A 14,408-nucleotide genomic window follows, 5' to 3' on the forward strand; every position below is an offset into this window, starting at 1 on the left:
CCTCCGGGCTCTTATCTTTTTTTATACAGAGGGAGTACATTAAAGGCCAGTCTGATCATATGAAGAGTAAGCAGTTGCTGAAAGTACACTAGTTCCAAATATAAATGATAAAAATGTTAATACATTCTCAACAAAGTGTTTTACAGGGACCTGTCAAATCAGCTGGTTAGTTCTGATTTAAATGCCAGGCCTTAAATGAGACACATCTTGGGGGTAAGTGGTTACTCATCATAGTTAATATCTAGTTTTCAGCAGCCACACAATGCGTGCAGCTACATAGTATGAGGCTACAGAGCTGTAGGGCTGTGGATGCAATACATTATCATCCACAGTACTGGAATGATTAGATTTAAATCTTTCAAATAAAGTTTGAAATCCAATTGAGCGTGCACTTTAATAATAATAATAATAATAATAATAATTGCTTACACTTTTATAGCGCTTTTCTGGACACTCCACTCAAAGCACTTTACAGGTAATGGGGATCCCCTCCACCACCACCCATGTGCAGCCCCACCTGGATGATGCGATGGCAGCCATAGTGCGCCAGTACACTCCACACACACCAGCTCTCAGTGGGGAGGAGAGCATAGTAATGAAGCCAATTTATAGATGGGGATTATTAGGAGGCCATGATTGGTAAGGGCCAATGGGAAATTTTGGCCATATTTGCTGAGGAAAAAAATTAAACCGTGGCATGACAAGAACAGGGAAGTTTCACAATGGCCGCAGCAAAGCATCTCAAATGATTAGACAAAAGAGTCTAGAGAGCTCAGTCGACCACAGCCTTTATGCAGTTATGGCCTCAAAAGGGGTATGCAACCAAATACTGTTACTCCTTGAACATCACATGAAGTGAATGATTGCTGATACTAATGGTCACTCGAAATCATGGCATTGAACTCAAAGTATGTTTTTCTTCTAATGTGATCAAAATCCCTGTCGTCAAGGGTATGGCTAATCTGCCTTGCTATGCCTTTCAGTGTAATACACAAAGTAGCCACACGTTAGCGCTATTGTCTGCTTGCTGCACTTAATCAGATTTCTGGAAAAAAAAAGACTGGTTTTCAACACCCTATAAGATGAGATCACTTTATTGGCCATATACAATTTATTGTATTAGGAATTTGTCTTTTTGCATACCCCAACTTGCTCTCCATGAGACACACAGACAGGGATAAAAGACTTTAGCATCAGTATAAATTTGGGAGAGCTTGAATAAGGATTTAATTATTTTTGAAAAGATATACCTTGATCTTTATTCATACCAGTTCCAAGCATTTGCATGTTTTTCTTAAGGACTTTTTTTCCCATGTTAAAAATTGTGATCCAAAACTGGTGAGAAGCAAAAAACAGAGACAGGCATAATATCAGAGACAGAAATGATGATTTATATACTTAACAGTACTTTATTAACAGAACAACTGAATTCACAGTGTACAAAATGATGATATTACAGCTCAGGATTTTTTGTTGCTGTTGTTTTCAGTAACTGTATGTCAGCACACTAAGGCTTTTGAAGCCCAGCAGACTCTGTCTTTCACTCCGTTTCAAGAGCAGGTCAGCTTCGAGGAGGAATGAAGATTCCCTGTTTTTTCTCGTGTCCTTATATGAGATGTCCACAGTCGTTTCATTGCTGATTAATTCAAAAGGAGCCTGCCTTACTTCATCAAAAGAACAAAACGAAGGTCTACACACAAGAGGGGGGCCATGTGGCCCATCTTGCTCGGTTGGTCGTTCAGCAGCTGAGTGAACCTAGAATTTCATCCAGAGGTTTCTTAAAGGTGCCCAGAGATTGGGCCTCAACAAGCTGTCTGGGAAGCCTTGTCAAGAAATCTTTCCTATTCTCCGTCCGAAATGTTTTTTTAAAAACTCAGGTCACACACACACACAATAAACCAGACTGCTTCGTAATGTTTGTTGTTTTTTCCATGCAGCAGTGAAGCAGCCTAGCAAGCCAGAAAAAAAATACGTTGTCCGTTTTCAGTTCCCTCTGCAGTCGCAGTTTGTGTTACGGTACTTTTCTGAAATTACTGTTCTCCCCTCATTGATGGGCATTGGGCTCCTCTTGCCTTGCCTCCTCTGTCACGAATACACAATGCAGTGGCAGTCTGTAGTGCCGAGATCCACCATGCTTGCAGGGAACCACACAACACAGCCTGTGCTGCAGTCCTTCAGGTGCCTGTCTCCCTGTCTGCTTGGACTGCACTGACTTCTTCACTTGTCACAGGAGAAGCAGGAGTCTGGAGGGGGACACTGAAAGAGTTTTAAAAAATGAATCGTCTCTTATAGGAGATAGAAAACAGCAGTTGGTTTGACAACGTGAGGTTTCGTCTGAGGTTCAGGCTTTAACATGGTAACTAATACAACGTCACCAGAATGTTGCCGGTCACAATAATCCTTCTTGCATCACAAATGGAGGTGCTGGGCAGCAATCACAGTTCTTGAAGTCTTCACAGTAGTTTAATTGGTTTTCCTAGAACTGTCTACCGATATAACAGAGGTAACAATCTACACTGGACCACATTTTATCTGGGTTTTTATGTACATTATTCCACAACACCTGGCAGGACACAGCTGGGGGAGATACGATATCAAGTCTTTAATTCAATTCTCACCACAGAACTCCCAAACGTAAAGCAATGCTTTAAAAGGAAATGCTGCATAGTGCATGGCATAGCACTGGCTCCGGAGCAGCGGCCTTCACACCGAGGAGTCCCTGGCGGTTTTTGACTGCACGGCCTTGGTTCTGCTGATGAAGGGGTACGTGGTGCACAGGCAGCCCGCCGCTACCGTGAGGCCCAGACTGCACCAGGCACAGAATATGGACCAGCTGTAACCATGCTCCACGTCGCCGGGCAGCCCGTAGATGAAAGACGGGGTCCTGGATAGATCGTACGAGATGCTGGCTGCGTAGGTGCACAAAGAGATTGTGCAGAAAATACCTGAGGAGAAAAAAAAATACAAGGGAGGTAAGACATTGTTCTTGTGAAACAGGGAGAATCTGCCGCCTCTCACAGCTCATTTTCAGTCGGTGCCGCCAGTAGAATTTCTTCAAGTGCCGCAGAAGTGTAATGTCTCTCGTTGAGCAGGCGTTCTGCGTTCGCCAGTGGAGAGGCAACGGTCTTCTCTTCATAGGTCTGTAAATGGTCTTTTCTGTTTTCGGGGGTTTTTTTCTATATGCTAACGATAGGCACATGCGAATTGTCTGGCAGATGTCCTGAAACAGTATATATTCTGAAAGCACTAGTCATGTTTAGTAAGTCCCTCAAATATGCAAGTGCAACATGGCAGCAAGAGCTTAGAAGAGAAAAGAAGGTTGTTCCTGTCACAGCACGGAGAGGTGGGCAGGGCGAGGGGTAGCTGGGGCGTGGGGCCGCGCTGTGACTTGTACGGGAGGCCTACCCGCCATGAGGAAGAGCAGGCCGGACACGTGCTGAGTGAGGCTCTCCTCCCAGAAGAAGCTGACCGTGGCCACGATGCACCCGCACAGCAGCACGGCCGCCGCCATGCCCAGAAAGCCCGCTGTGATCCGGCGCAGGTCTGAGAAACACAGAGCAACACCTCACTACCTGCCCCCAGGAGCAGTGCTGTAACAAGCCTTGAACGATCAGACATGTCTGTCGAGAACCAGTGTTCTCTCACGGTGATGATCTGAAGTTGCAGTGGAAGAAAAGAACAGTAGAATAGAAATATCGCAAGGAGACACGACAGAATTTCACTCCTGGATGCCTCTCACTGTACCCCTATTTCACTCCTGAAGGCTTTAGCTCACAAAGATAACAATTTCCATTCTCACATTTTTCATTCCTATGGTACGTGACAGAGTGGCTACAACTGATCTTAACTGGATACAAGTTTTTATTTCAGTCTAGAAAAAAAAAGGTACAGAAGAACATAAAGTGTCTGTGACTAATTAGAGTATTCCAAGCAATCTGAACCCGCGATCAAGAGCGCTGGGGTGTCTTCACCGCTGCCTTCTGCTTGTAATGATTTTCGTGTGGGGAATCATACACAGATGCTGATTACAGATCTCATCAACACAGTCAATACAAGTGTTTTCTAAACACACATTTTTTAAAGAAAAAAGCCATTTGCCATCTGTTACAACACATAAATAGAATACATTTGAATCAGCAGCTTCGGACAGTGACAGCACATTCGATTGCATTTCAGTATTGTTCCCTAGTCAAAGAGACAAGGCTGCTGTTGCAAAATATTACCTTAGGTCCCTTTTGCGTTTTTTTAAGGGCCTCTGCAAGCGTGGTGATGGGAATTCGCTGTGAAGCAGAGTGACACGAGGTGCCGGCGCACAATCTGTAAGGTGAAAACCCCCCGTCTTCCTTTTTATACTCCTAATCCTCTTGTCTTACTGTATTTGCATGTATTAAAAAAAAGTATGAATGGAGAAATGCTTCTGCAATTTAGTTAGGTCAGGCTAAATCGCCCTTGAAATAACGGTTCAAATATGCCCATAATTAGCGTTCAAAGTAATGATCTGAGTAATTATGCGACCATCTTCTGGAGTGTGAGGCACAGTCGCAGGCGCACTGCTTGAAGGAAATGCGTTCAAGGAGAAGGGCACAGGCAGCCACGCTGGAGAGGTCTTTATTAATCCTGAGCGTCCCCAACCAGCAGTGCAAAACCGCACAAAACAAGCCGCAGCGTCTTAATTGAATTGAGTCGGAATCCGAACTGATCAAATAGCAGAGATTATGAATGTTACAGTCTTAATTGGGTTGCACATTGAATTTCCTCTAGGAAACTCTGCCTTTCTGGTATTAATGGATCATTTCTTCTTTGTTTCTTTCTGTCCTGGATTGGCATTTACATAAATGTCCCGTTGTATACCAATGTGAGCATTTGTCTAAACGTACACAAGTATAAATGTAATGCATATGTCTCAGAATTGTCTACATTACAGATAATGTGCTGTATGATCAGCTTTTCAGAAGGTATGGACTCGATGGGATTTTATTTCTATATAACATTTATTTTTCAAGAATGAACCAAATTCTCTTTTTTTTCTATAAGGTGTGTCCAGGACAGCAAAAAAAAAAAATAAAGATTATAAGGTTGAAAAATGTATAGGATTTAAAAGTACTCACGCAGCAGGTGCCACTCATCCTGCTGGATGGTCCTTGTCAAGTTAAAGGGGATGTTGCGCAGTCGGATGGGCTGAGAGAAATGGTACTTGACTGATGTGCATCGCTGTGCAATACCTGTGAGACATTCAGTGTGTTTCAGTGGGGGTTGGAAATGGACTGAAACCAGAGGCAGGGAATTCAACAGCCAGAATTACTCAAATATACCAAAAGCAACTGATTTTTTAAATGTAATATACATTGCATTTGATGAAATACACATTAAGGCTGTGTGCTTCTACTTTTAACCTGGTTTGAGTAATAATAATCATCATCATCATCATCCCTCACACCTATATAGCCCTTTTCTGGACACCCACTTGAAGAGCTTTGAAGGTAATGGGGATCCCCTCCACCACCTCCAGTGTGCAGCCCCACCTGGATGATGCGCCGGCAGCCAGAGTGCGCCAGTACACTCCCCACACAGCAGCTATCAGTGGGGAGGAGAGCAGAGTGATGAAGCCAATTCAGAGATGGGGATTATTATGAGACCATGATTGGTAAGGGCCAGGGGGAAATGTGGTGAGGACACCGGGGTAACACGCCTACTCTTTTCAAGAAACACCCTGGGATTTTTAATGACCACACAGAGTCAGGACCTCGGTTTTACGTCTCATCTGAAGGACAAAGCCTTGTTACAGTATTGTGTCCCCATCACTATACTGGGGCATTAGGACCCACACAGATTACAGGGTGAGCGCCCCCTGCTGGCCCCACTAACACCTCTTGCAGCAGCAACTTTAGCTTTCCCAGAAGGTCTCCCTTCCAGGTACTAGCCAGGCTCACACCTGCTGAGCTCCACAGGGCTGCCAGCTGTGAGTTGCTGGGTGATAAAGCTGCTACCTACTGTAAACAGGGCAGTGTCTTTGAGTGGGGTGCTGTATCTTTCTTGTGCCTGTCCACCCAGCTGTATATGTGGATACCAACACTACTGAGTTGCAATGGAACTAGCAAACCATCTAGGGTACAGTTAACCCACGTAACGCTCCAGAAACTGGGATAAACTTCAGCCCTCACCCTTCACCACTAGGGTAGATGAATTCCTTGTGTGGTCGAAGAAAGCCTCAAGCAGTTTAAGACACAGCCACAAGGTGGCACATTCTGTTCCGTATAAGAGGAAACCGCCAGGAACGGACTGACAGCTCCAGAGCTTTCTCCGGCAAAATACTTTTATCTTTTCCATAAGGCCCTTCATCTGTGTTGCTGGGTACATTAAAAAACGCATCTTTCAGACATACCCCAAAAACATTCCTCTTACATGTAGCATAAAAACAGAATAGTTCAGGTGGGTAGCTGCGTCAGCATGCGTAGGCTGCAAAGGAACAAGTAATAGGTTTATTCCATGCTGAAAAAAAGAAGAAAGAGAACACAACGTTTCGGTGCCTGGTGTTCTTTACACCTGAAGAAGGCTCCACGGCCGAAACGTTGTGTTCTCTTTCTTCTTTTTTTCAGCATGGAATAAACCTATTACTTGTTCCATAAAAACAGAATGTTCAATATAAAAAACAAGATCACTAGTCCAGTGTATTATATATAAATATATATTTGACGTTACCCACTTATATTAATATTATAAAACAGGTGAATTAATTTTAAGGAAGCTGGTGAAAAAGGGGAAGGAGGTGAGGAGATATGTCCATAAATCTAAGATTCTCCTTTTTTATGGTGGAGACTGGGAAATACTGTATGGAAACCCTTAGAATTCAGCAGCGTAAAGCACACAGGAAACTGGAAAGACATGCTTACTCGTCACAGGCAGGGACTGTATCCTGTAACCAGATGGTAAAATTTCATACTGACTACAGAGGGGGGTGAGTAGGTTCCAGGAAAATATAATTGTCCTAGATGATCTGAATTCATTAAACAAAGCTGTCTGTTAAATGGGTTGCATATCATAGTATTGTGACAAAAAAGATCAAGAGATGGCAATCTGGGCACACATGCTGTTAAGGATTAAAGAAGAATAACAGAGCACCTGGATAAGCAGTGAGTTAGCAATATCATGCCACTCCATCAAGTTAAAATAATTAGGAAATTTGTTAGTTATTTAAAAGGGTGATTTTCTCTCATATTTGTAGCTATTGCTCTTCAAGAGAAACTACGTGGCTGAGCCTTTTGCTTTTGCAATTGCCTGCAGGCTTTGCGTTTAGAAAGAAAAAACACAGCAGTGTTTTGCCCTGACTGCAGTCCGTGTCTTTAATCTGATGATGTTTCACTTGGGTCTGTCCTTGATCTTTCCTGACAGCAACATTCGACTCTGGAGCTGTATGTCCTAGTCTTCCACTGGGTGAGCACTGACTGAAAAGTCAAGCCTGCGTCAGCCTGCAGCTCAACACAAAGGCTGTCTGTATCTTGCTGTCTCACACCGCTGAAAGAAGACCTGCGGAATTGCATGAGACTTATTTCAAGTATTGCTACATTAACATTGAATATGGGTGTATTAGACTATTAGAAGGATTTCCTGAGGGAATGTCTGTGTAGTGGCAATGTAGTGTATTTTATAAATCATAAAAGTGTCTGTAATGGGCATTATTCTATCCTTGTCGTTGGTTTTGACTGATGTTAATTGTCATTGACTAATTGGGTAAATCAGCAGGTTACATTGGACACAATTGTTTGTGCTTTGCAAAGAGTGTTCAAGCTTTCCTCTAGATTAGACTGATCTGTAATGTGCTTCTGTGCTTTAGGAGGTCATCCATGCCGTAATGTGTGAATACGCAGACCAGGGGCTGTTTTAAGTTTGAGCTTTGAGAACAGTTGTGAGATCATCAGAGTTTCAGTTCTCACTAAACAACAATGCAGCACCTCACTTTCTTCAGAGATGCTCACAGCTTGATTTTAAATGAGGCAGAACAGAAACCAGGTGTTCAAAAAACTGATGAGGGTCACTGAAACATTTTGTATAAAATGCATTTTATAATATTTGAAATATGTCAATCTAGTGATTTGAATATTTTAACCAGCTGGCCAGCAACAGCTGTGTACAAATTCACTTTCATGTAAGTATGTAATCATCATCCAGTCTCCTTGCGCTACAGAGAGATTACCAGAGGAGGGTATTACTTGGACGGTTAATCGGATTGCTCCATTACAGCGCGGTGCTACACATGCGAGTGGATGCCACGAAAGAGCGATTTAAAAGCCTACCCAGGCATCCAACCATATAATCATCTGTGGTTTGTGTTTTCGTGAGATACGCTACTCTGTATTTACCAGTACTTACTGCAACACAGCCAGGTGCCTTTAGTATTCTAAAACCATCATTTCAGTCATTTCTCAGACTACGGTTTACCTTTCTAGACTGTTACGTTCTGTTTCCTACTTTAAAATACATTGTAGTTTGCTTTACCTTCCTCGGTCTACTTTTCTAAGTTTTAACCTTAGGTGCCTGCTTTAAACAGACTCTCCGTACTAAATGGGCACACTCGCAGGGAGAGAAACCTTTTCGAATAAAATTCTGGCTCGTATTAAAAGGAAAAACCTTGGTTGTTAATATTATGACTGTGGTTGGAGGTGATAGCATTTTATTAAAATAAGTAAAAACGCAGATTTTTCCTTAACGTTTTGGGCGTATTTATAATAATCCAATGCAGCCCGATTGCTGTTGACTTCACCTCCGCTGTAAGCAGATAAATTGTATTTTGTCATCATCTATCTCCGCCGTATTCCTGGAAATATCTGTCAATGCATTATCCTGAGGGGGTCTATATATAACGCATTCTTCTCATGTTAGCACGTCTGCATAGGAGGGCAATGAAGTCATCAGGCTATTAACGGTGTAAATATACAACATACCGATGTACGTGGGCACTGGGCACTGTATAAGCAATATTTCTAATTCTTTCTGTGGGCACAGACTGGAGTTAATAGAGGTTCATGCAGAAACCAGTTTCTCCTCCGCACTCTCCCACAGCAGCTTAAAAAAAAAAGATTTAACACTCCGGTTCCTTTTGAATGCGGCCGAAACGCCCGTTCTCTTTACAGCGGGCACCGAAAGGCTTTCAGTTGCGTGGCTAAGCGCCCTGCGCCCTGACAGAAGCGGCAAATCATTTCAAAAATCGTCTCGCTTTTGCTTAGATTCCGCCCCAAAAGTAGCTTACATAAAAAGGCACGTATCTCAGCAAAGCTTCTGGAAATACGGGAGTCTGCTGCACACCGGTGCGTTACAATAATTACCCCGCGCCTTCACTTACCAGCAGGTACGAGAGTACTGTCAGCTAATATCACGCTCGTGCCTGCTTCATTTTATATAGCGCCTTTCGTGGCATCACCTTATTTTTCTAAGATGCCGTTGTGATCTGTTTCAGCTCACCGAATGCGCCCCTCTCCCTTTCATTCGCATCCAGCAACACTGCTCTTCACGGAGAAGTAAACGACTCCAAAGCGCTCCAGGTTATATCTCAAGGAGAAACTGTCTTGCACGGTACAGGTCGGACCCCGTCCACCACCACCCCCCTCCCCCCAACTCCAACCCAGAAGTAATACTCTTACCCTTTGATATCAGGTTATCAATATCCTGATCGATACCGAGGTAGTAGCATTTCCTCCAGAGTCCCGAATAGGTCGAGAATAAGGGACGCCCGCACTCCGATTCCAGAACTCCCAGTCCTAAAATCGACCTCCAGTTCTCCAGGAGGTCCTCTTCTCGGTTCCCGATGGGAATTGGGTTCAGCAGCCCGATATTCCGCTGGGGGCTGCCCACGTCCGTGAGAGGCAGGTGATACATGGGCATCACCCGGCTTTTCTGCTCATGGGAGTCTTTGCCGTGCCGCTCGCAGTTCTCTGCGTGCCTCCTGGTGTCGGTTTCGTACCAGTGGTCGGTGAAGATAGCCGTGATCAGCAGCATCAACGAGAAGAGGCTCATGGACAAGCTGATGGCCGTTGCGAGAGCCTGTTTCTCCATATTTCACTCATTAGTGCTGTGGCGGTGCTCAGTCAGTCAGGGTGGACGGCAGAACGCCTCTTTCAGCATCGCTTACTCCAGTTACTAAAGCATCCCCCTGCCCCGCTAATGCGATTCTCCAGAAATACACGCAAGTGATGTGATCCGCTTTGTCACTTTCCGAGGACTGCCCTGTGTGGTGCCAAATTGGTTGGGCGACGCAGGTTGATGTGATTCCCGGGCGGACTCATCTACGCGCGCACTACAAAAAAAAAGTAACCTTAACCCAGATAAACGTGTTTTCTTCCTGGGTTTCTTTTGCCAAGAAGAAGCGATGATCTTAGCACGTCGCCAGCTCTGTCTCCCGTTTTTCCGCTCGCCTGCCGGTCTGCTGAGAAGGGTGCCGAATGTCCTCTGTGCCTCGGGGATAAATAGGGTACAGAGGCTGGCACAATAGGGTACAGGCACTGGGCCGACTGAGCCCGCTGTCCTGCTCCTGCCTTTTCAGCACCAGAGAGGGTGCGGGGCGTGCCGCTGTCGAGCGAAATACTTTGAGTGTGCACGTCTGTGTATTACCCGATAAGTTGCAGGCTGGCTCTATATGCGTGCGGTGATTTAAAGTCTGTTGTGCTGTTTAGAGCTCCAGACACGCGAGGGAACAGGCGCATGAGGGTTGTAAAACCGAAATGCCCTCAGTCCGGCACTTTTCTGGATTGCCCGCAATCCAAACCTCTCCTGTCGTTGACGGAAGCCATTAATCCAGCGGATCACGCGTTCGACATTTTCAGTAGGTACTGTATGCGGGACAAGCGAGAACACGAATTTGAAATTAGGCGCATCTGTGAATGTGCCTTCGTGACGCTCCTCGCTTTGCCCAAAACGGGAAGAAAGGTTGTTGTGACTTTTAAATCGTGACAATTAGGGGTGTTCAAATTTATTACACTGACCACTTGAAGCCTCTCTTCGTGATGTTGTTGTGTTCCTTTTGGAATTGTAGATGCAGTCATTCTAGCTGGTGAGCGGGAATCACAAATGTTTTGGTGAAAGTATTTTTTTGGGGGGGGGGGGGGGTCGGAAATACTAATTATTATTGCAGTCGGTCTCACTGCATCTCGCAGAAATGACTAAATGCACACAGGTGTTTTTCTGTTAGAAATTTATTACTCGAAAAATACAATGCGTTTTTTTTAAAAAAAAGATTGGCATTTTTAAATAGAAATGGCACAGATTATATTTCCTCACCCCCTCCCCCCCCCACACACACACACACTTCTTGTTCGAATGGGCTGTGACCCACCTTCCAAAGGCGTGCAGGCTGGATTAATTGCTTAATTAATGCCGTTAAATATGAGTGCCCTGTGACGGACTGGCATCCCCTCCAGGGTACACCCCTGCACTGAGCTCCTTGTGCCAATTTAACTTCCCATAACCCTCCGTAGGATGAATCTAGGTGATGGCGGGGGTGCCCGTTTTTCCTGATGTGTAGTGAGAGGGCTCATATTTTGTTCTCCATCATTTTCGATGTGCGGGGGGCTTTCTCGTCTCCCCGATGAGGCGTTTGACGGGCTGATGGCTTGTCCGTTCTTGTGCTGAGATGTTGTAGTCACTAGTCTGTGATGGCCTGCCTGCCGTCGTCCCGAGGACCAGAACAGGTGAATCAAATTAGGAGTGACGGGTTCACTCGGCAACACTCTTGTGCTCTGCTTAGAGACAGTGCCACAAATAAACCAAGTATCATGTCTTATAGAGGTGCTTCTGAGAATATGCTAATCCCTGAAACTAGACTCGCATTCCTTAGGGGATTAGCCTGAGAAATCAAAAGAAGTCTTCGATAGTCACCTGGACTAAGCACGCCTACATAAAAGCAACATAATTTTCTCTTTCTCTGCTTTGATGGGTCTGGGTGATACAGGTTAATTAACCGTGTGCTTTGTTAGTCATTGACTGTCTCCTGCAGTGAGTGTTGCTTGAAAGTGGTATTGAAGGAATTATGAAAAAAAATGATAAGGAAATGTCTGACAAATGCTTTGGCTGTATTTGTCTGTCCTTGTCCTTCTGTCCCAGTAAGTATCCCCTCCCTCAACATTTTAAACATCACAATTTGATTTGGCATCACAAAATAGTTGTTCCAGTCAAAATGGAGAAGAATGACAAATAGTAGGATTTATACTCATTTACATTTGTAATACTTGGTGTTTTGTGATGACTGGCAACTTTATTTTTGATTATCTTTGTATGTTTATTTAAAAAACCAATAAAATACAAGTAAAAATATGGTTAATTTTTAAAGCTTTAATGTGGGTAATCCTACCTTTGTGTGTCCATTGTAAAAATGAAAAGAGACATAATTTAAACAGTTGATGTTTATCTCATTATGGTAGTGATGACAGGAAGTAGCTTGCTGTGTTTTAGAATGGGTCTGTGCATAAACATGTCTTATCAGACACAATTCCCCTTGCTTTGGGCTGTGATAAATGGTTTCCTTACAGAGTCGTGACAACTGTTATGTGTGATGAATGTCCCTGGTGGGGGATACACATAGCGTTACACTGTGAGCAGTCTCGTCAGTTCCACTAAGAGGCATTCCAAGCATCTGACGACTAGCTAATCAGTGGAATTTGATTCCTCAGAACCATCGCATTTACTGCACAAGACGCAACACAGCACACAACACAGGCAGTTCATGATTCCCACCTCACAGTGCAGGGCAGGCTGTGTGGATCTTACCACGATGGAGAAAACAGATAGTAACTCAGGTGACAGCTGGATTCATGTATCTGTTGCCAGTTAGAACAGTGGTTTTTCAGAGCCGGAGGATTAAAAGCCTGAGTGGTACCACTAGCCCAGCACTGTGCATTGAACTGGTCAGAACTCAGCTGCCAGCAGCTATATCACCCTGCAACTCACAACTGGCAGCCCACTGAAGACTAAGCAGGTGTGGGCCTGGCCAGTACCTGGATGGGAGACTTCCTGGGAAAAACTAAGGTTGCTGCTGGAAGATGTGTTGGTGGGGCCAGTAGGGGGTGCTCACCCTGCAGTCTGTGTGGGTCCTAATACCCCAGTAGAGTGACGGGGACACTATACTGTAAACAGGCGCCATCCTTCAGCTGAGACGCAAAACTGAGGTTTTGACTCTCTGTGGTCATTAAAAATCCCAGGGTGTTTCTCGAAAAGAATAGTGGTTTAGCCCTGGTGTCCTGGCCAAATTTCCCATTGGCCTTTACCAATCATGGCCTCCTAATAATCCCCATCTCCGAACTGGCTTCATTACTCTGCTCTCCTCCCCACTGATGTGAGCTGATGTGTGGGGAGCGTTCTGGTGCACTATGGCTGCCGTTGCATCATCCAGGTGGGGCTGCACACTATTGGTGGTGGAGGGGATCCCCATTACCTGTAAAGTGCTTTGAGCGGAGTGTCCCGAGAAGTGCTGTATAAGTGTAGGGAATTATTATTAATTACTAATTACTATTATTAATTCCCAGCTCCACTCCCTAGACTGTGACAGACTCCACTACACCAAAAGACTGGGTCTTCAGGGGAATTCACTTCTGTATCACACTCAGAACAGCTAAGCCCTGTTACATTTGCCTATTGTCACCTTAGGAAGAGAGCTCAGGGACCAGATGAGCAGCTCCCAAGTCAGTGTGGATCACCCTAGATGTGCTGACAGCGGTACAGCTTGCCTTTCAGACTTCTGAGCCTTGGAAATGATATTGTGATTGCCATGTAAGTTCACCATCTTGTCTTCCCCAGTTATTGCATTGTATTTCATTTGACATGTTCTGGTAGTTTTGCTATGATACCATGAGCCTCCCACTGACTGCAGAACAGCGTTTGCTAACTTTAATTTTTAAGGCTAGACAAGCACTCAACTGTTCTGCCTTCTTTTCAATAAAGGTACTGTATATAAGTATGGTAAAAAATTGGAAGACTCCGAAGGCAGGGTGGGGACCATAATCTTCATGTCACAAGCTCGAATCCAAGTCAGGCAGTCCGCTGTAACCAAAGATTGCCCAAGTGACTCAGTCCTTCCTGGTGTGTTCATACTGTAGATACCTCTGGTGGGATAAGTAAAGAAAATAAGTGTCCTTTTATTCTTTCAGTAGGGGAACTATTAAATAAAATCAAAGCTTTTCCTTTGCTTTTATATCTGAATGAATGCATAATAATGTATTCTAATTTGAAACTGTAAACCAATTACAGGATATCTCTTGGCAGCCAGCTGTGATGGCTTTTAATGCCCAGTGTCTTTTCTCACAGTCTGGGTTAGTTTTGGAATGCTGCGTTGTGTGTTTGTGCTAGCACAGTAGGAATGAATGTAGAATCACCTTTAACTCCTATCCCAGGGCTGTCCAAGTTTTGTTTTTTTCCCTTACTAGAAT

General features: G+C 44.3%; 1 protein-coding gene across 1 annotated transcript; it reads right to left on the reverse strand.

The window, feature by feature from the left end:
* Nucleotides 1–1,389: 1,389 nt before the first annotated feature.
* tmem178a (transmembrane protein 178a) lies at nucleotides 1,390–10,242 on the reverse strand. Its single transcript, XM_088933540.1, has 4 exons — nucleotides 9,636–10,242; nucleotides 5,109–5,222; nucleotides 3,406–3,543; nucleotides 1,390–2,945 (listed from the first exon to the last, which is right to left on the reverse strand). The coding sequence occupies exons 1-4, from the start codon at nucleotides 10,045–10,047 to the stop codon at nucleotides 2,704–2,706; spliced, it is 906 nt and encodes a 301-aa protein (XP_088789666.1). The 5' UTR covers nucleotides 10,048–10,242; the 3' UTR covers nucleotides 1,390–2,703.
* Between the last annotated feature and the right edge of the window lie 4,166 nt (nucleotides 10,243–14,408).

This window comes from Atractosteus spatula, chromosome 15 (genome assembly GCF_055471065.1).
Source record: "Atractosteus spatula isolate fAtrSpa1 chromosome 15, fAtrSpa1.hap1, whole genome shotgun sequence".
Taxonomy (NCBI): domain Eukaryota; kingdom Metazoa; phylum Chordata; class Actinopteri; order Semionotiformes; family Lepisosteidae; genus Atractosteus; species Atractosteus spatula.